The 16,944-nt window shown below is 37.0% G+C and overlaps 2 protein-coding genes across 2 annotated transcripts; one reads left to right on the top strand and one right to left on the bottom strand.

Annotated features, from left to right (window-relative positions):
• Nucleotides 1-4,910: 4,910 nt before the first annotated feature.
• On the top strand, nucleotides 4,911-9,447 carry LOC133722295 (uncharacterized). Its single transcript, XM_062149149.1, has 8 exons — nucleotides 4,911-5,259; nucleotides 5,976-6,461; nucleotides 7,203-7,368; nucleotides 7,543-7,840; nucleotides 8,240-8,312; nucleotides 8,388-8,478; nucleotides 8,564-8,643; nucleotides 9,022-9,447. The coding sequence occupies exons 1-8, from the start codon at nucleotides 5,179-5,181 to the stop codon at nucleotides 9,259-9,261; spliced, it is 1,515 nt and encodes a 504-aa protein (XP_062005133.1). The 5' UTR covers nucleotides 4,911-5,178; the 3' UTR covers nucleotides 9,262-9,447.
• A 164-nt stretch (nucleotides 9,448-9,611) lies between these two features.
• Nucleotides 9,612-14,584, bottom strand: LOC133721503 (uncharacterized). Its single transcript, XM_062148131.1, has 11 exons — nucleotides 14,097-14,584; nucleotides 13,342-13,653; nucleotides 13,160-13,268; nucleotides 12,983-13,076; nucleotides 12,653-12,740; nucleotides 12,453-12,536; nucleotides 11,388-11,484; nucleotides 11,203-11,290; nucleotides 10,922-11,027; nucleotides 10,759-10,836; nucleotides 9,612-10,318 (listed from the first exon to the last, which is right to left on the bottom strand). Exons 1-11 carry the CDS (start codon nucleotides 14,277-14,279, stop codon nucleotides 9,920-9,922), a joined length of 1,638 nt encoding a protein of 545 aa, XP_062004115.1. The 5' UTR covers nucleotides 14,280-14,584; the 3' UTR covers nucleotides 9,612-9,919.
• Nucleotides 14,585-16,944: the final 2,360 nt, after the last annotated feature.

Below are 16,944 nucleotides of genomic sequence, written 5' to 3'. Positions count from 1 at the left end.
CCATCTTAGCTCTAAGATTAGCTTTGCATTGTTCTTTCAGTAATTGCCGGATTCTGTCGGCAATTCCTCCAACTGAAAATCTTTCAATTGGTTTTTCTGCTATGCTTTCTCGCACAGCTGTTCTCCATGGTTCAGGGAGTTTCCTGTGCAACAGGTTGACTAGATCAATGCTTTCTAGTTCACCAATTGTACAGTAATATTCTTGAAATTCATTCAAGTATTCTTCAAAATATCTCATGTCACAAATTTTGAGAGCATAGATATTTGATTTAGCCGTTTCTCTGGCTTTTTCACTCATATTTGCAGAATCTCCACAGAACTGATCGTACAGGGGTACTGCAAAATCATACGGAGATTTTGAAGCTTTGATATCTTCAAGCCATTCTTTTCCTCTGGCCGTTTCTTTGAAAGAGAAATAATATTTCTTTGCTACTCCTGTGAGAGTAGTTTCAAAGTACATCTGAAGATCAGGAGCTTCGAATTTTCCAAAGGTGAGAGCAGATGCCATCATCAGGCTGTCTACCCATTGGTCAAGAGTTTTTCTCTTGTCTAGAGTTTTATCCAGATCTAACCAGATACCAAAATTGGTAATTGGTACTCTGGGTATTTTGTCCTCTGGGACAAATCTTTGAGAATTTCTTTCTCCATCTCTGCCCGTAGGGGCCTTTTGTATAGGGAGTTTTACCTTTCCTTTTTCTCTGGTGATGGAAGTTTTGGAGCTTTCTCCTTCTTCCATTTCAACATCCTGGTAGGGAAGGAGTTTTCTTTCCTTTCCTGGATTGAAATTTTTCATTTCTTCGATTAGTTTTTCTAATCGTTCAGGATTTTCGCAATTCTCAGCTTCTTCATAAAGATCATAGAGCTTTTGTGCTCTAAGCATATTAACTGGTCTGTTTAGATCAGCTTCAAGGTCTTCTTCAGTAATTGGCTCTTCAATAGTGGATTTTGTGCCACTAATACTAGCTTCTCTAGTGCTGTAGCTTCTTCTGAGAAGATTTTTGTTTATCCTGATATTCTCAGGACAGACATCACTTTTTCTGTGATTGTCAAAATTTAGACTGATTTCTCCAGTCTTTCTGCTTTCATAAATTTTAGCTTTTGCACTTTCTGCTGGTAGCTTTGGACCAGATAATTTCCATTCAATAGGAAACGTTACTTCATTCCAAGTAACCTTGTGGATCTGCTGTGAATGGTTCTTCTGGCTGGTGAGGAATCCAGTAGTAAGACCAGGGATGTTTGATATCCTTGTCTTTGGCTCTACTGTAGTACTCATCAGTTTATAGTATATCCTGTATACTATTGCCAATTCTTGCATATCATTTTTCATAGATATGCCATCTGTCTGGACTCTCAGTCGGAGACAGTGAGCTGCATCTTTCAAGCTGGTAGAGAAGTTGGGGAAGCAGTTGAAATATGCTACTTGGTTGCACAGAGATGCTTCAAGGGTTCCCAAAAGACTAGCTTGAAAATCTTCCAGTCTATTGTCTTGTAAGACACATAGAACTGAACAGTTTATGCCTTCTCGAGCTAAAAGTTTTATGCCTACTTGGACTGCTCCAATATGCATAAATTGATAATTTTTTGCTTTTGCTCTGGCGACCTCTGCGGGAGTGATCAGTAGTAGATCTGTTTCTCCTGTTGTAGAGGGGGTTGTAAATTCCAGTAATTTGAAATGATGGCTGTCCATCAGGTCAAACGTTCCCCTTTTGTATATTTGCTTGAAATCTAGCTTTGGAATTGAGGCGTTTTTTACCTCATGCTCGATTTCATTGTATTCAAATTCTTCAGCATTTAGGAGTTGTACTCCTTTCTTTTTCCCGAAGATGCTCATCATATTGACATCTCGAGTTTCTTTCGGATTTTCATACCGAATACTAGTAGAACTAGTTGAGGGATCCAGAAAAATCAAGTTTGGAACAGGATTCTCTGGTCTTTCTAATGGTTTGAATCCATTAGCTTTCTTTTTTACTGTAGGCATTTTCTTGTCTTTCAGTATATTTTTCATAGAATCCAGCGTTTTTTGCTGTTCATTGATTTTTTTACTAACACTTGTTAGCTTTTCTTCTTCCGTTTTTGGAAGCCCTTTGATATAATCCAGTTTGTTTTCCAGTTTTTCTAACTGGTGGATTATAACAGGAATTTTTTCTAGATGTTCTTGATATCAAGATATTTCTTGCTGCAGGATCTGATATTTTTCATCAGAAGATTTTAATAGAGAATTCAGTCTCTCTATTATTAAATCAGACATTGTCCCCATTGGGGATTCCCCTGCTGAGCTATTTTACAAGCTCTGATACCAGTGAATTGCGGATCTAACCAATGCTCAGGTAGTCAAGAGGTCTTTGTTCCTCTCCAAGTACATATAAAAGATTATCAATATCTTCTTCTAATTTATAGATCCTAGTTTGGAGTCTATAAATAATATCCCAGTAGTTGGGAGTTTCTCTGTTAAGACTTTCTCTATAGTCTTTCAATTTTTTCAACTTTTCTCTTTCTGTTTTCAATTCTTTGCTAGTGTTTTTGCAAATAGCATTTAATTCAAGTCTGTCAACGATCGAAATTATGAATAGTAAAACTTAACTGCTTACCTTTGAGCATTGAGGATGAATAGACTGCAATCATATTATAACAAACAAATTCAAAATATGGGCCCACTATGTTTCCCTAGTAATAAGTGTAAAAGGAATAAACCTGCGGTAGATTTGGGAGGTGAAGCTAAGGATGAGATAAAGAGAGGCAAAAAGGTGTCTTATGTGTAGGGTTTTAATTGGCTATGGGCAGCCCTTGCTGACCAGGGCTGGTTAGCGAAGTTTTTTCCAATAATGTTCTCTAATAAATATCCCAGTTAAAGTTAAATAAGAAAAAAAAAAAAGATGAAATGGTCGGTAGCTATAGTGATCTTGTCTTGCTTAACTATGTTGGAGAACTTGATACACTTATATAAATCGAAGACATCTTTCTAGTGTTGATTTTGTACAAATACGCAAGAATTTGAGAAAATATTTGGTTATGTTTTTTTTTTTTTTTTAAAAAAAAAAAAGAAAAAAGAAAAAAAAAAGAAATTGATAACATTTTTTTTTTTAGAAAATAGATAACTTCATTGCTTATCCATGGCCAGAAGGTACGTACATCAGATGCTGTCTCATACCAAAAAAATCTAAATGGCACATGCCGCCAAGCAAAAGACAGGTGACCCTCACTGTTAACACATATGCTCACTTATTGAGCCTAAACAACAAGAAATCAAGTCCTCATTACTAACCCCTCTTTGAAAAATAAACCTAGTCGCCTAGAGACCTCAATTGGTGTACAACTAGAGAAAACTAAGAAGAAAGTAATAGAAGACCCAATTTCAAGTGGTAGGCAAGAGACCAGGAAAACAAGAAATCAAGTCCTCATTACTAACCCCTCTTTCCTTTTCCCTTATCTCTAGGGCTAGAAATCGAACCTCCAATTGCAGCTGGGATGTTGGCTCTTGTTCTCACTTCCGGCGGTCTACCCGTCTTCTTCTTCAGAGTGACAAGATGCACATCATTGTCATCCTCGATCAAAGGTTTGCCAAGTAGAAAAGATTGGGAGGACTTGCGCACAGGACCACCGCCAATCTTTCCCAGATCCGGGGCGCTACCACCCCCTGCGAGAGCAAGAGGAGTAGCAAAGCTTGCTGTGACGACATCTATGGAGGCCATGGAGAGGAGGAAGCGATAGCAAGAGGCTAGAGGCTAGGGAAGGAGGCTAGGATGCCGTAGAAGACTAGGTTGAGAGAAATATTCTCCTAGGGTTTTACTGAATAAGAAATTGATAACATTAGATCAATAGCATAAAGTTATAGTCTACTAACACTTACATAAGAAACTCGGTAAATCCGGGATAACCTATTTAAGCAATGTGTAAACTATTATGTTCTAAGGGACGCTTGTTTCTAAGCAAGCTTATACAAGAAAGAAAAACTCTCGCCTTTAAGAAACTATTTAGTTATGCTGTGATTCCTTATGTCCTAATCATCCCTAATTTTATATTTAGGAAGTCGACATCATTGCTAATATCCTATCCACCACAACGTGTTCCTCTCAAAGCTACGTTTGGCTGCTCCGGAGAAAATTATATTGTACTCTTCTAAAAGGGACAAAGAATATTGAGTGTTGATTATATATTCTATGGTCAACGTGATTGTTATTGAGCATGTATAGTGCAGCAGACCAATGCAAATCTGCGGATGTGCCCAACTAGGACAAAACTTCAAACTTTGCGGTGGAGATGGAATGGATGGCCGAAAATGATGTTTTCCTACGAACTATAGCTCACCAGTCACCACCTGCTGTTTTCATTTTTTTTTTTTTTCCGGCACAGTCTAAACTTCCAGCATTGACCTTCATTAAACAAAATCCCTAGATTGATCTTCAATATATGATTGTTTATAACATTTACCGAATTGTCACATTGTGCTAAGCTAAGTAGGCCACTGGATAAGGATAAAACTCGATCATGTTTAAAACAAAGGAAATTTAGTTGTAGTAGCAGAATTGATTTCCATCTGGCTTCTAAGGCACAATATTCCAAACCAAAGCCCTTCATTGGACTCAAAGGGTATTTGGTTGTGCAACAAAACCTCATTTGCGTTTGCTCGAAGTGTTTTAATATCGATACTAATTTCTATCCGGATATCTTTAAACTAACCGAATATGTTTGTATTTCATGACAAAAAACTCTTCGAACTAAATAAAAATGGCATTAATTCGTCTACAAATATGAGAATAATGCAATATACTGCATATGTTGGTGTCCTCTTATTTTCTACGAGTTTTGAAAAGAAAAGAAAAAAAAAAAACAGAACATAAATCTGTACTAATGGATAACAAGAAAAACAAAAAATAATCCAACTGCAAAGAGCACACATGCCCAAAAAGCTAATACCCTTTGATCACTTGTCGCCGGTGCCGAACCCCCTGTCTATCCCTCTTGCAAAAACCATGGGCCCTTAGAAAACAACATAAATCCGCTTTGGCATTTTCCCGAGTCACCTGACTCTCTCTCTCTCTGAGCTGCCTCCTTCTCTGTCATGCCCTCCCTCTCAGCTGCCACTTGTCTCTCTGGTCTTTCAGCTTATATTCACTTCACCTCTCGACGGTCTTAGTGTTATTTGCAGAACCTGAAACAGGGGCTTGTCAGAAATCAAGTATGGTAATTGAAGAAGAAGCTTCTGCTAAGGAAAATGATGCTGGCATTTCCGCCAGCGAAGTTGACCCTTCACCCCAACAGGTACCTCATTTGCTTTTCCTTGTTGAATTCTGTGATGGGTTCTGTGATGTTTGCATGTTTCTTTCCTGTTTATGTTTCGTTAGTTCTGGGTTCAATTCATTTTACCAGATATATATGCTTATGATTTACCTATGTGCTAAAGTTTTTATCTTTACTTCAATTGGGTGAAGCATACTTGGTATTTCTTCATACTCATACACAACAATACAGCTGCAATCATGGGATTTAGTGAATGACATGAATTGCTTTAGGGGTCCAAATCTGCCAACTTTTATCCCATTCAACTTCACTTGGTATCTGTGAAATCATTAAATTCATGTTATAGGTTCTAATTCCTCTTAGAACTGTTGATACTTGCATGTTATAACTTTGTTGAGAAAAAAGGAGAGCTTACTGTTGGGTTTGGTTTCAATTTTCTGCATTGTCACTTTGTCATGATGATCTTACATCATTGTGTTCCTTCATATTTCATTGTGCTTTAATATGGATCCCCTTTGGTCTTTTCCTTTTTGTTGGTTTCCATTCCTCAGTCGTGCATATCTTGGCAAGTGAAATTAAGTGGGACTGATGCTAGATCTTCAATTTACAATTCTCATTTATTTGAGCATCACACAGAGTTGTGTGAGATTGTTGTATAACTGGTACTTTATCGGGCGAAGTTAATGTAAAAGCCATAATTTTCTGATCCCAAGTGATTTTTCTTGTTCCTTTTACAGGATGGAAACTCCAGTGAGATAATTGAAGAAACTCCTCCTGGTCACCCATGGAGACGACAAAACCTCGCCTTACAGATACCCCCTAGAACTGTTGAGGATCCCGAAGAGGATTTTGTGAGAATAGACATGCCCCCAACGCCAAGTCCCACTCCGAAAAGAGTAAATTTCTCCCCATTACCCAGCCCTAGTTTAAACAAAATCAGTGGATCCCCAGGTCCCTCATCCTCAAAAACTAAGTCAACCATAAAAAACCTCCTTCCAAAACTAAGTTTCAAGTATCGGAACACTACTTCAGAGATTCGGAAGGCTGCTACTCTTGCACTAGGAGGTACACCTGCAGGTACCTGTGAGAAGCCTTCAATTTCTAGGACATTTTCTCTTCCAAAGCTTTTAACACCTAGACTGAAGAATACGTCATCCTTGCCTACAACCCCAATTGCTCACTCGAATCCAGAGTCTATGCATGGAAGAAACACAACTGATCTGGTAAGTTCTGCTGTGAATACCTATCACATGCTAACTTGACCTCTTGAGAATTGTTTTGTTTGTTGAGAAAAAAAATAAGTTGATCATAATACTTGGAGACATTAAGATAAACATAAAAAATCTTGGGTACAATATGAACTGTTTCACTGTAAATGTATTATGTAGTACTCAATGGTACTTAAAGATCGTTCATTTGATTGTATAACCTGCAAATGGAGAGTAAATTGCTTCAAATTCATTCTATATGCATAGGTTTTCCTTCATTTTGGCATTTCTAGTTGCTTGCTGATTTTCCTGTGCAATTACAAAATTCTAATGTATGACTGAAGCCAGTTGATTTTCGTGATGTCACATGCAGCAGTGACAGTGCACCCTTCTTGTGAATGGTTTGGTGACTTTCCCCTTAATTTCATGTAATGAAAGTTTGACTTCTCAGACTAAAAAGTAACCATTTAACCTTAATTATGTTCGGCATATTTAGAGGGGATGTTTATCAAAATCAAAATAAACATGAAATTAGTTTTATAGGGCATGATTAGCAGGCAAGTTGCTTTCCACCGATCCATTCATGTACTAATACTTTAAGCAGAGTTTAAATTATTTGTTCATATTTTTTCCTCTTATCAATTTGAGTTCTACAGGGAGTTATACTTCTTTTCAATGTTTCAATTAATCCTTTCAGATGTGTTCATCTCTTCATCCGCTAGCCCACCTGATTCTTCCGATTTTATACTTTTGCAGAAAGGAGAGCGCCAACTGCCTATTCATCGTTCACATTCGGTCCCTGAGCTTAATAAAGATGGGAGTGTAAGTCTAGGTAGTGTCTTTCGAGTAATTCCTACCACACCACGAGCGATGGAGAGAAGTGTATCAATAACTTCATGCACCTCCCCGAAGGATGACAATGGTAAGTTTACGTTCCAATTGTCTTTCACGCTTTTGTACACATCATTTTCCTTGCAAATCTGCCCAAGTGCTAGGATATACCAATTGTCTGTATTTTCAGATTCTAGCAACCTAAAACTCTAGTTTTGCAACTAGTGATAACCAGCCTATGCCTTATCTTAGTTTTGTGGTTCAGATGGAAGTGATGATGATGGTGAAGATATTGCCGAAGAAGAAGCTGTTTGTCGAATTTGCTTAGTTGAATTGGGGGAAGGTGCTGACACCCTCAAGATGGAATGCAGCTGTAAAGGTGACCTCGCTCTAGCCCACCAAGAGTGTGCTGTAAAATGGTTCAGCATTAAAGGTAATAAAACATGTGATGTGTGCAAGCAAGAGGTCCAGAACCTACCTGTCACGCTTTTACGAATTCAAAATGTTCAAGCCCATAATTTACGAGGAACTAGAGCACAGCAGCCTGAGGTTACTCAATATAGGCAAGTGAAATTTTCAACTGCTGTTATGAGCAGAAAATGATCTTTGCTCTTATATTTTTTGTGTGGTTGTGAAAGATGCAGCTACTAGTTTAGATAGATACAAGTTAGTTCATCAAAAAAAAAAAAAAGTCCCTTAAAATTAAGGTCTTTCATTGATAACCTTGACTGAGGATTTACCCCAAGACCAATAAACTGAAAGTGGATTAGGGTAAAATATGCAGTTTGAAAGGAGAAAATGAAAGAGGTAATTGGTTTTCCTGATCATCTGTCACTTGTTGTCAATGAGGAATGATCTTTCATAATGCAGTAAAATGAGTGAATCTGGTATAAGATAATTTTTAATACGTTCAAGCCCACCTTCTAGGACGCTATAACTAATACTTACTGCAAAATTTCCAGGGTTTGGCAGGATGTTCCAATTCTCGTCATAGTTAGCATGCTCGCATACTTCTGTTTTCTTGAGCAGCTTCTGGTATGTCATGCAACTTCTACATGCTTCATTTTTTTAACTTGTCTAAAGAATAACCTATTGTGATCGCATGCACAGGTAGGAAAAATGGGATCAGGTGCAATTGCGCTCTCTCTTCCTTTTTCCTGTATATTGGGTCTTTTGGCATCCATGACAGCAACCACAATGGGTAGGCAAGCTTGCAATTCTTCAGTCATACAGTATTTTACTTCCATTAACCAATCTTCTATTACTGATTTGAAATTTGTGCACAGTGAAAAGAAAATACGTCTGGGTTTATGCAACCATTCAGTTTGCCTTGGTGGTTCTCTCAGCTCATTTACTTTATTCATTGGTAAGACATGCTCTGCTGACATTAAGTAGTGATGAGATTTGTAGGTGAAGATGAAAATGTGATGACTCTGCTTTGTGAAACAATATATCTCAGTTTTGGGTTACAAACGTTTAGAATGAGGAATTGACTGAACAGTAAAATGTATAAGTGTCTACCTGTTGTACAGTAGAATAAGACACCAAATATGAGATGAGGAGCACTGTTTATTTATTTCTTTCTTTTGATATGAAAAGACTATTAATTATAGATGGAAGCCCGTAAGGCAACCACAATTTACAATGTCAAATAACAAGGCATTCGAGGCACCTTTAGGAATAGATGAGGAGCACTGTTGTTTTAGCTACCTGTGAAACTTATATGTTCTTGCTGGGTCTACAGATTCACATGCAGGCAGTTCTGTCAGTTCTTCTTGCCACGTTTACGGGATTTGGAGTCACAATGTGTGGGAATTCTATTATTATTGAGGCTCTGGAATGGAGGGAAAGATGGCTTTCTTGGTCAAATCAACAGCATGGTACTCCGGCGGTGACCCAGCCAAATCAACCACAACAAACACAGACAAATCCTCGGCAGCTTGAAAATGAAATTCAAGGTGCTGAAGCTATTCATGGCAGCTGATTCATAATCTTTAGTATGCACTGTGGAGATGCACTGCATCCACAGTGCATACTGTGGCTGTAAATGACCTGTAGCGCATATTAGCGCTGTTGTATATTAACGATATCATATGTATATGTTGGTCTGGCAAAGTACAGATAGAAAATCTCTTTGGCTTCTGTGCACATATAGCTTTCTTAACGGACTTTTTTAGCAGAAAACCTTTTGTGTTTTCCGATCTTAAGTTTTAAGGTTGCCCAGCATTTATCTCACAATAACATGTCTTACCGAGATAAAATGATTGAAAAAGGAATATCAGGAAAAAAATATGGATGATATGAACAGCTTATAAAATAGAACCAGTTAGAATGTGTTGAGAGAAACAGATCTCGAGGGAGGAACATCATATTATTCCCGTCATTCATTAAATATATGTTCCAGAAACGGCCGTTTTGTAATTACAAATGGGGGTTGTTTCTCCCACCCAATCTCTTACCTGCCTTCAATGGCAATTTTCTATACAATAGAATCAGTTGGTTGCATGGCAATTGGGAATGCCACTCTCACAGAGTGCTATTTCGGGAAAAACCAACTGGTAAGAGGAGAAAAATGGCTACACAAGCAAATCAAAATGTACTCGATGGAAAGAAGCTTGTTTTGCTTTCGTCTCTGACGAGTGTCATTGCTTATGACTGGCACTGCCAACCTTGCTTGACAGCAAAGGCTTCTCCTTCAAGCTGGGACTTAACACGGTTTCCCCATTGCTTGATTGGCTTTCTGAAACCCCAGGTCTCATCCAAATTTTAATATTCCCTTCTCGGCAGACAGTAAGAACAGATTCTTGTGTAAACATCACGCCGGAGAGAGGTTCAGTGTGCACACGGTGAGCAACAAGCGGTGAGATCTTTGGAACATCTCGCATGCTTGGAGCAGGCTGCAACGTACCCACTGGTAGTGCATTGTCCCAATGAGATGACTGGCTTCCAGTACTATATGTGGGGGAGCCACCTGGAGGGCATCGGCGCAATGGCACCACAATCTCATCCATTTCCAGGTCCCACAGAAGTAACTGTGTGTCCTGCTTATAAAGAAAAAAAAAAGAATAAAAATCACAACTAATAAGAAATTAAGTACACTCACCACCTCAGTTACTTCAATATTTTCCTCATCAATTTTGTACAGGACATTTTATCTGAGAAAAATTAAGGGGTTTGAGGAAGAATACGAGAATAGAGAGGAATACCAAGGTCATAACTTTTCTCAAATGCACTCATTTCAAATCCCTGAAATTTCTTATCCTAAGTATATCTTATCAGACCATTGTAGGTAGACCAGTTGTAGCTTACATTACAATTCCTATTCAAAATTTGAAATGTCAAAATATATGCATGAACATGAAGATGAGTGCCAAACGATTAAAATTGAAAGGAAAGTACAACAACTAATAGCATTATGCCTTTTTTATTTTTTTATCTAATTAAATAAATATTGACAAGACCAGGCCTAATTTTCTGATACCTGACCGACGGAACCAAACCGGTACATGACAGTTTCCCCGATACCTTCTGAATATGAATCAAACGCCACTCCACTGACCTGCCAGCACCATCCAGTAATAGTTTAATAAGGCAGCAACTATCAGGTATTTATAACAAAGCCTGATACTATTTATAAAAATTACCCAAGAATTGTGCCCCTCTCCCCAAGCTACAACTTTCCGATCTTCCATACTCCAAACTTGAACCAGATCATCTTCACCTCCTGCCAGTATGTATTTTCCATCCGTGCTGTTCAAAAGCATGTGCAATCAGTCATAACATCATCACAAAAGAACAATAATATCTTGATACATTAAGATCCACAATAAACAGGAGTTTAGATCTAAAGGTAAGTAGGGGATAGGAAGAATATTACAAAAACCAGCAGCAAGCTTCAATAAAAAAAACACTAAAAGATGCAAACCTCCAAGCGCAACATAGCTGAGCACCATAGTAACTTTTGCCACCACATACAAGTTGCTCTTTTGAGTAGTCAAAAACACGTAGATAACCTGCATTCCATAATAAAATTTAGCTCATGTTTTGCAAAAAGAAACTAACTGAATAGAGCAATTACACAATGCAAACAACACCATATTGAAATTATACCATCTCTTCCAACAGTTGCTAGATAAGCTCCATCAGTTGAGAAAGCAATACTATTAATTGAACCTAAGCATATATGCCATCTGGCAATTGGGTTACTCTGCAGAAGCATAGCAGTAAGTCAACAAAAATATCGTAGCCAGAGAAACATTTTAGCACGCCACACATAAACAGTAATATCTCAACCAGAATACCTAAACTAAAAGTATTTATTAGCCGCCTCGAAAAAATAAGGATTCAAATGACCACCGATGACTTCCCTGCTCAAAGTTAAATTATGCTTTGCATCTTCACTAACATCATGAGAATGGAAGCATTTTCAAACTTTTATAAGGACCTTAGCTTCCATGCTCTACCTTAAAAGCAATTTTAACTAGTGCTGCCAGCCTAAAAGATGAATGTGCAGACAAACGCCTGTCAAACCCCCCATGTATGAACTTCAGTAACTATCGCCAATGTAATGTACAAATATCCGTGACAATATACTTGATCTATAGCCTACATAGCCTTGAACGCACAGAAGACTGCATAGACCATAAAGAACTTAAATCAACCAATAGATTGTACTCACACAAATTGTTAAAATATGAAATCATATAGTTTTCTGAGAAGAAACCCACATTTTGAGCCACACCCCAATCTCCTACAAATTGATATCACTGAACTTCTAAGCGTGTGGATACAATAGAAAACTCAGACTATCAGAGAGTTGGAAAATAGCCTAAAGCTGGAAACAATAACGACTGACATATGAACTAAAACAGCTAACAGAGTGGAGATTGAGTAGTCACAAGTCCCACACAGTGCCCTTTATAGACTAGGAATCCACTGGAGAAAATTACCCAAAGTCAGCACTGAAAAATATTCGTATCTAAATGTTGACAATCTGTGACACCAGGATAAGAGCACTATGTCTATTCACTTAAAAGATCAAAATAATAATCCCCATGGTGACATAGCAGTTGTGTTTTATCCCCTAATTCCATTAACAGAAAATTTTCAGCCCATGTAGAAGAAATATCTGCGTGGGAACATGTTTTGAAAAGAAAACAAAGATAACTCGATTACCTTACTGTAACGTGCATGTGCAACAGAAAATTGAGATTGATCTTTTATAACAGGGAAAGAAGTATCGCCTGCACCATCTTTGCTCTATAAAAAAACAAAAAGAAAAAAATAGCACACTCAAATTACTTCAAATTAAAATAGATCATGGAATATTAAAGTTAAGGCAGTGAGAAGTATTTCTATAGATAAGGGAAGCTCGCCTTTTCATATACATACAGATTCCCATCAGCATGAGCAACAACAAAAGAGCCATCACCACCAGGAACCCATGCAATACTAGTACAACGGCTGTTGAGAACAGTTTATTAGAAATATACTCCACAAAACTGTACACAGAAGTCAAACTATCACAACTCTCAAACAAGGCCTATTAAGAAATGACAAACACAAGCAAGAAATTTCTTAACATATAGCATCCATTCGGAAGCAGATAAACATGAAAACAAGTACAAACAAAAGAATTGTGTTGAATTCCTCCAATCCATTACAGAAATTAAAAAAGACAAAAAACAAAAAAGAGTTGCACTTGCCTATTACTAACAGAACCATCTTTGTTATAATGCTGAGCACCAACAAGCTTCTTTCCAACATCCTGTAATTGTTGTCTCAGTGACACTGAGTAGACTACAAGAGCATTTATACAACCTTCAGAAAATTTGAAATTCACACACAAGATTTTGATTTCAAAGTCTAGCAAATATTTGTACCATCGCCGGAATTCAATCCAATAATCAAATCATGACCATCCTTTGCATCTTGATCAAATGCATGGCACACAGGGTTTGAAGTACTGAAATGTATAGACTTTATTGGATCCTGCATGCACCAAGAAACCTATCATAAACCGATCCCAGCACCTAAACCTACAAAAGAAAAAAGTCCTAGATACCTTGTCTTGAGTATTCAAATCACTAATGAAGATTGCATCTCCCACATTGAAGATCAAGTAAGACCCTTTCCCATCAAAGTTGGAAGTAGAAGTTGAATTACTTGAACTGGAAGCCACCAAAGACCCAACTCTACTACTCGCGCTAACACTCTTACTCACACCATTCCCTCCAACAAAGCTAAGCCTGCTCCCATTACTAGCACCCAACAACCTTGCTGCTGCTGACCGCACACCACTGCTAGTGCTGAAGCTTGAAGATGGTGCGGTCGGGGTTGTTGGGGCAGGCTTGTCCTTAAGATGCGCTAACGTTACCTGATAATCAACAGCCAACACGGCTTTAAAGTTTAAATATCATAACATACAGCATTGAATTAGCCAAAAACATAATTTTAGAGTTGCCTCCCAGGTGATGGCCTAAACACCCTGTAATAGTCCCTATAATCCTCGAAAACTGCTCTACTAAAAAGTAACTTCAAAACAATGTAGCAAGACCCAAAAAGGAACAGGGAATGCTAAAATTCACCTAAAATGTAATCGAAAACACAATCTTGGTCTTATAAAACCTTACACTTCCAACATTAACAACCCTTTTGAGCAAAACCCACACAGTTAAAACCACCCAATGCTCAATTCTTCCTAAACAAACCTAAAAAAATCATCATAATCAACACCCAAAAAAAAGAACCCATCTTTACACAACCATGGCTTCAAGAAAGTAAATCAACAAAATGGGTATTGAAAATTAAAGCAGAGACCTGAGTGACAGTTTTGCCATGAGGGTAGTGAAGAAGACCGGAAGGGTGAGCCTTCTCGTACTGAAGCTTGTACCTTCCCTCGGGGGTCTTGAAATAGGTCTTAAGCCCCGGCGACTGAGCGCTGTTGTTGGCCGACGACGACGAAGCCGTTGATGACATCATACCGTTGGCGGTGTTGAGCATGGCGTCGATTACGATACACCCTAGAGCATACGATCATGACCCTCCTGGGGGTTTAGAAAATGCTCCTCCTCCTCCTTTTTGGGTTTTTGATTTAAAGAGCAAAAAGGTGGGTTCTTGCTCTCGATCTAATGGCTTCCGGATCAAATGGGCTTTGGACTGTCTGGTTTGCGGCTTATGGCAACGTTGTTGTGAGTTTGCGACTCTCACACTCACGAGAGAGGGAGAGAGAGAGAAGTGAATTGTAATTGGGTTGGAGATTTTGACTTTGTGCTGTCGGTCAACAGAGTGGACGGCTCAGATCAGGCGATCTTTGTGTCTTTGTCTTCGTCTAGAATTGGATTAGTGAGGGAACCAAAGCCATAGTATGAACGAGCCATTTATTTGATTTTAGCTGGACAGAGAGATTGGTCCGTTTGTTATTTTGGGACTTATCCTTATTGATGCAACAAATTTGGGTCCGTATTGAAATGATTAGTGTTTGAGATATTTTATGTTGCTGAATTTAAGATAAAATTGAGATCTAAATCAATTGAAAACGATGTGTTCGAATTTTCTCTTATTTATACATATTCTAGAGTGTAGTTTTAAAGATTTGAATCATTCATTTTTTCTTAACAAAGTTCAAACCTTGCTCGTATGCTTCTAAGAAGGTTCACTGTTCACCAACTTAATAAAACGTGAAAAAAAAATAATAATAATAATTATTGGAACCTCCAAATTTACTCACTTGACCTCTATGCTTTCTACACCTCTTATCAAATTTTCAAAGACTAAATTTACTCACTAAACTTCCTCAAATAACCTCACTCATATAATTTGCAAACAAATTATTATCTTTAAAATAAAAAATTTAGTCATTTCAATGATTTAATCACTCTATAAATCTGAACTAAATATACATTTCTTAATCAAACTTGAGTTTCAAAAATTAATGTCTAATCAATAAGAAAATGCCATGAACTATTATGTTTTTTTATATATATTTTTCTTTTCTTTTCTATTTTATCTGTGCAAAAAAAAAAATCATTTGTTTTTTAATGTTTATTTATTTTTCTATATTTTTTGTACCACATGATTAATTATTTAAATATTTTTAGTTTTTTTTTTTTTGCAAATATAATAGATTGACTATGATTTAGGACCTAAATCATAAGAGGATTTATTTTGTTTTCCCTCACCAATATGCGTTCAACATATATCATACATATGTGACATAAAAGAACTTAATCATATTTTTAATTCTTATTAAATATATATGAATGCTTTAATGAGTATGTAGTTAAATTAGAAAATGAAAATAGATAAGGAAAATAATAAGAAATACAATCTAATATTATTGAATTGGAAAGTCTACATAAAATAAATATAATATTTTTTGGTATAATTATTGTTCTTCATAGTCATTTTATAGTAGGTTATATATGTCATTTAATAATTCATAATAGAGTAAGGTCAAGTGAGCAGATTTGGAGGTTCTAATAGAAACTCTAAAAAAAAAACTTTTATTATTTATTTTTAAAAATAACTTTCTCAAATTTTCAACTTAAAACATCATCGAAACTATTTCCCTATCTTTTTTTTTTTTTTTTTTTTGATATAGATTATCTGTAATGAGAAGAAGGAGAAGAGAAATTCGACCATTGCACCTTGAGTGGAAGAATTCTGGGTTTAGGCAGAAAACATTTGGGATAGTTTTCAAAATAGGATTACTTCTTCACAAGAATCTGTCTGGGCCAACTTTTGGAAACCAACAAGTTCAACAAAAGAGATTGGCCTATCTTAGTTTTAGGATTACTTGAAACACCCAATTAACCAATTTGGGTTTGAAAGTTGGATCTCAAAGTCCCCTTAATGAACAACATAAAGCGCTCATCTTAATGGGTTAGGCCACAAGGGCCACATCAGTTCAAGTCTTGTAGAGTCTGAAACCATGCAAGTATAGAATTAGAACTATACAAAGTAATACGATCACTAAAATTGGGATGAAAATGAATTCTCCTGCTCTTAGGTCATCACATTTTGAAAACCCTTAATTACATTAATAGAGGACCCATCAATGGTTAGTGGATATATTCTTCAAACCAAGAGGGTGTAACATCAGAATATAATCATATATTGCTGGCTGAAGCGCCTCTTCTTTTGTTTGCTCTGGAGGACTATCAGAATTCAGATATGGGAATAGATTGGTTAATAGTGTTCGTTTCAGTTTGTGTTCAGAATGAATATTATGCTTCTTTTGTATTAATGAGAGGTGAATCAAATCCTTCAGATTGTATTCCAGACTCTTATATTTCATTAACGTTTCATATGTTATTTGAGCTAGTAAATACAATATTAAGCTCATCCATATGATTTTGATTGATTTGTATGGAGGTTATCTAAAATTTAGTTAACTTTGAATCCTTTTGGTAGTTAGCCATATTTTTCTTTTCTGTTTACATGTTAAATCAGAGGGCCTCATAAATTCAAAGTATGGCAGGAATTGGTCCTACTGTAACTGCCTATATTATCAGGACTTGAATTACAAGCCTTCTTCTGTAAAGTTTGCACTAAACAATACGCAATACACATGCAATCATAACCATCATTCTCAGACTCATACCCCACTCACTTCATTCACATATCCTCCTATTTTTCCTGCACTGCCAAGCAAAACTCCCTACCT

This window comes from Rosa rugosa, chromosome 7 (assembly GCF_958449725.1).
Source record: "Rosa rugosa chromosome 7, drRosRugo1.1, whole genome shotgun sequence".
In the NCBI taxonomy this organism is placed as follows: Eukaryota; Viridiplantae; Streptophyta; class Magnoliopsida; order Rosales; family Rosaceae; genus Rosa; species Rosa rugosa.
The sequence above is the reverse complement of the archived record's forward strand: the minus strand, read 5'-3'. Positions and strand labels throughout refer to the sequence as shown.

What these genes read in the sequence shown, in the direction of transcription:
- LOC133721503 (XM_062148131.1), bottom strand. Translation starts at nt 14,279, where the DNA reads ATGCTCAACACCGCCAACGGTATGATGTCATCAACGGCTTCGTCGTCG. An exon ending in ATGGCAAAACTGTCACTCAG is followed by an intron (nt 13,654 to 14,096) that starts GTCTCTGCTTTA and finishes GTTGATTATCAG; the next exon opens with GTAACGTTAGCGCATCTTAA. An exon ending in TGGATTGAATTCCGGCGATG is followed by an intron (nt 13,077 to 13,159) that starts GTACAAATATTT and finishes ATGCTCTTGTAG; the next exon opens with TCTACTCAGTGTCACTGAGA.
- LOC133722295 (XM_062149149.1), top strand. Translation starts at nt 5,179, where the DNA reads ATGGTAATTGAAGAAGAAGCTTCTGCTAAGGAAAATGATGCTGGCATT. An exon ending in CCTGAGGTTACTCAATATAG is followed by an intron (nt 7,841 to 8,239) that starts GCAAGTGAAATT and finishes CAAAATTTCCAG; the next exon opens with GGTTTGGCAGGATGTTCCAA. An exon ending in GTTTTCTTGAGCAGCTTCTG is followed by an intron (nt 8,313 to 8,387) that starts GTATGTCATGCA and finishes TCGCATGCACAG; the next exon opens with GTAGGAAAAATGGGATCAGG.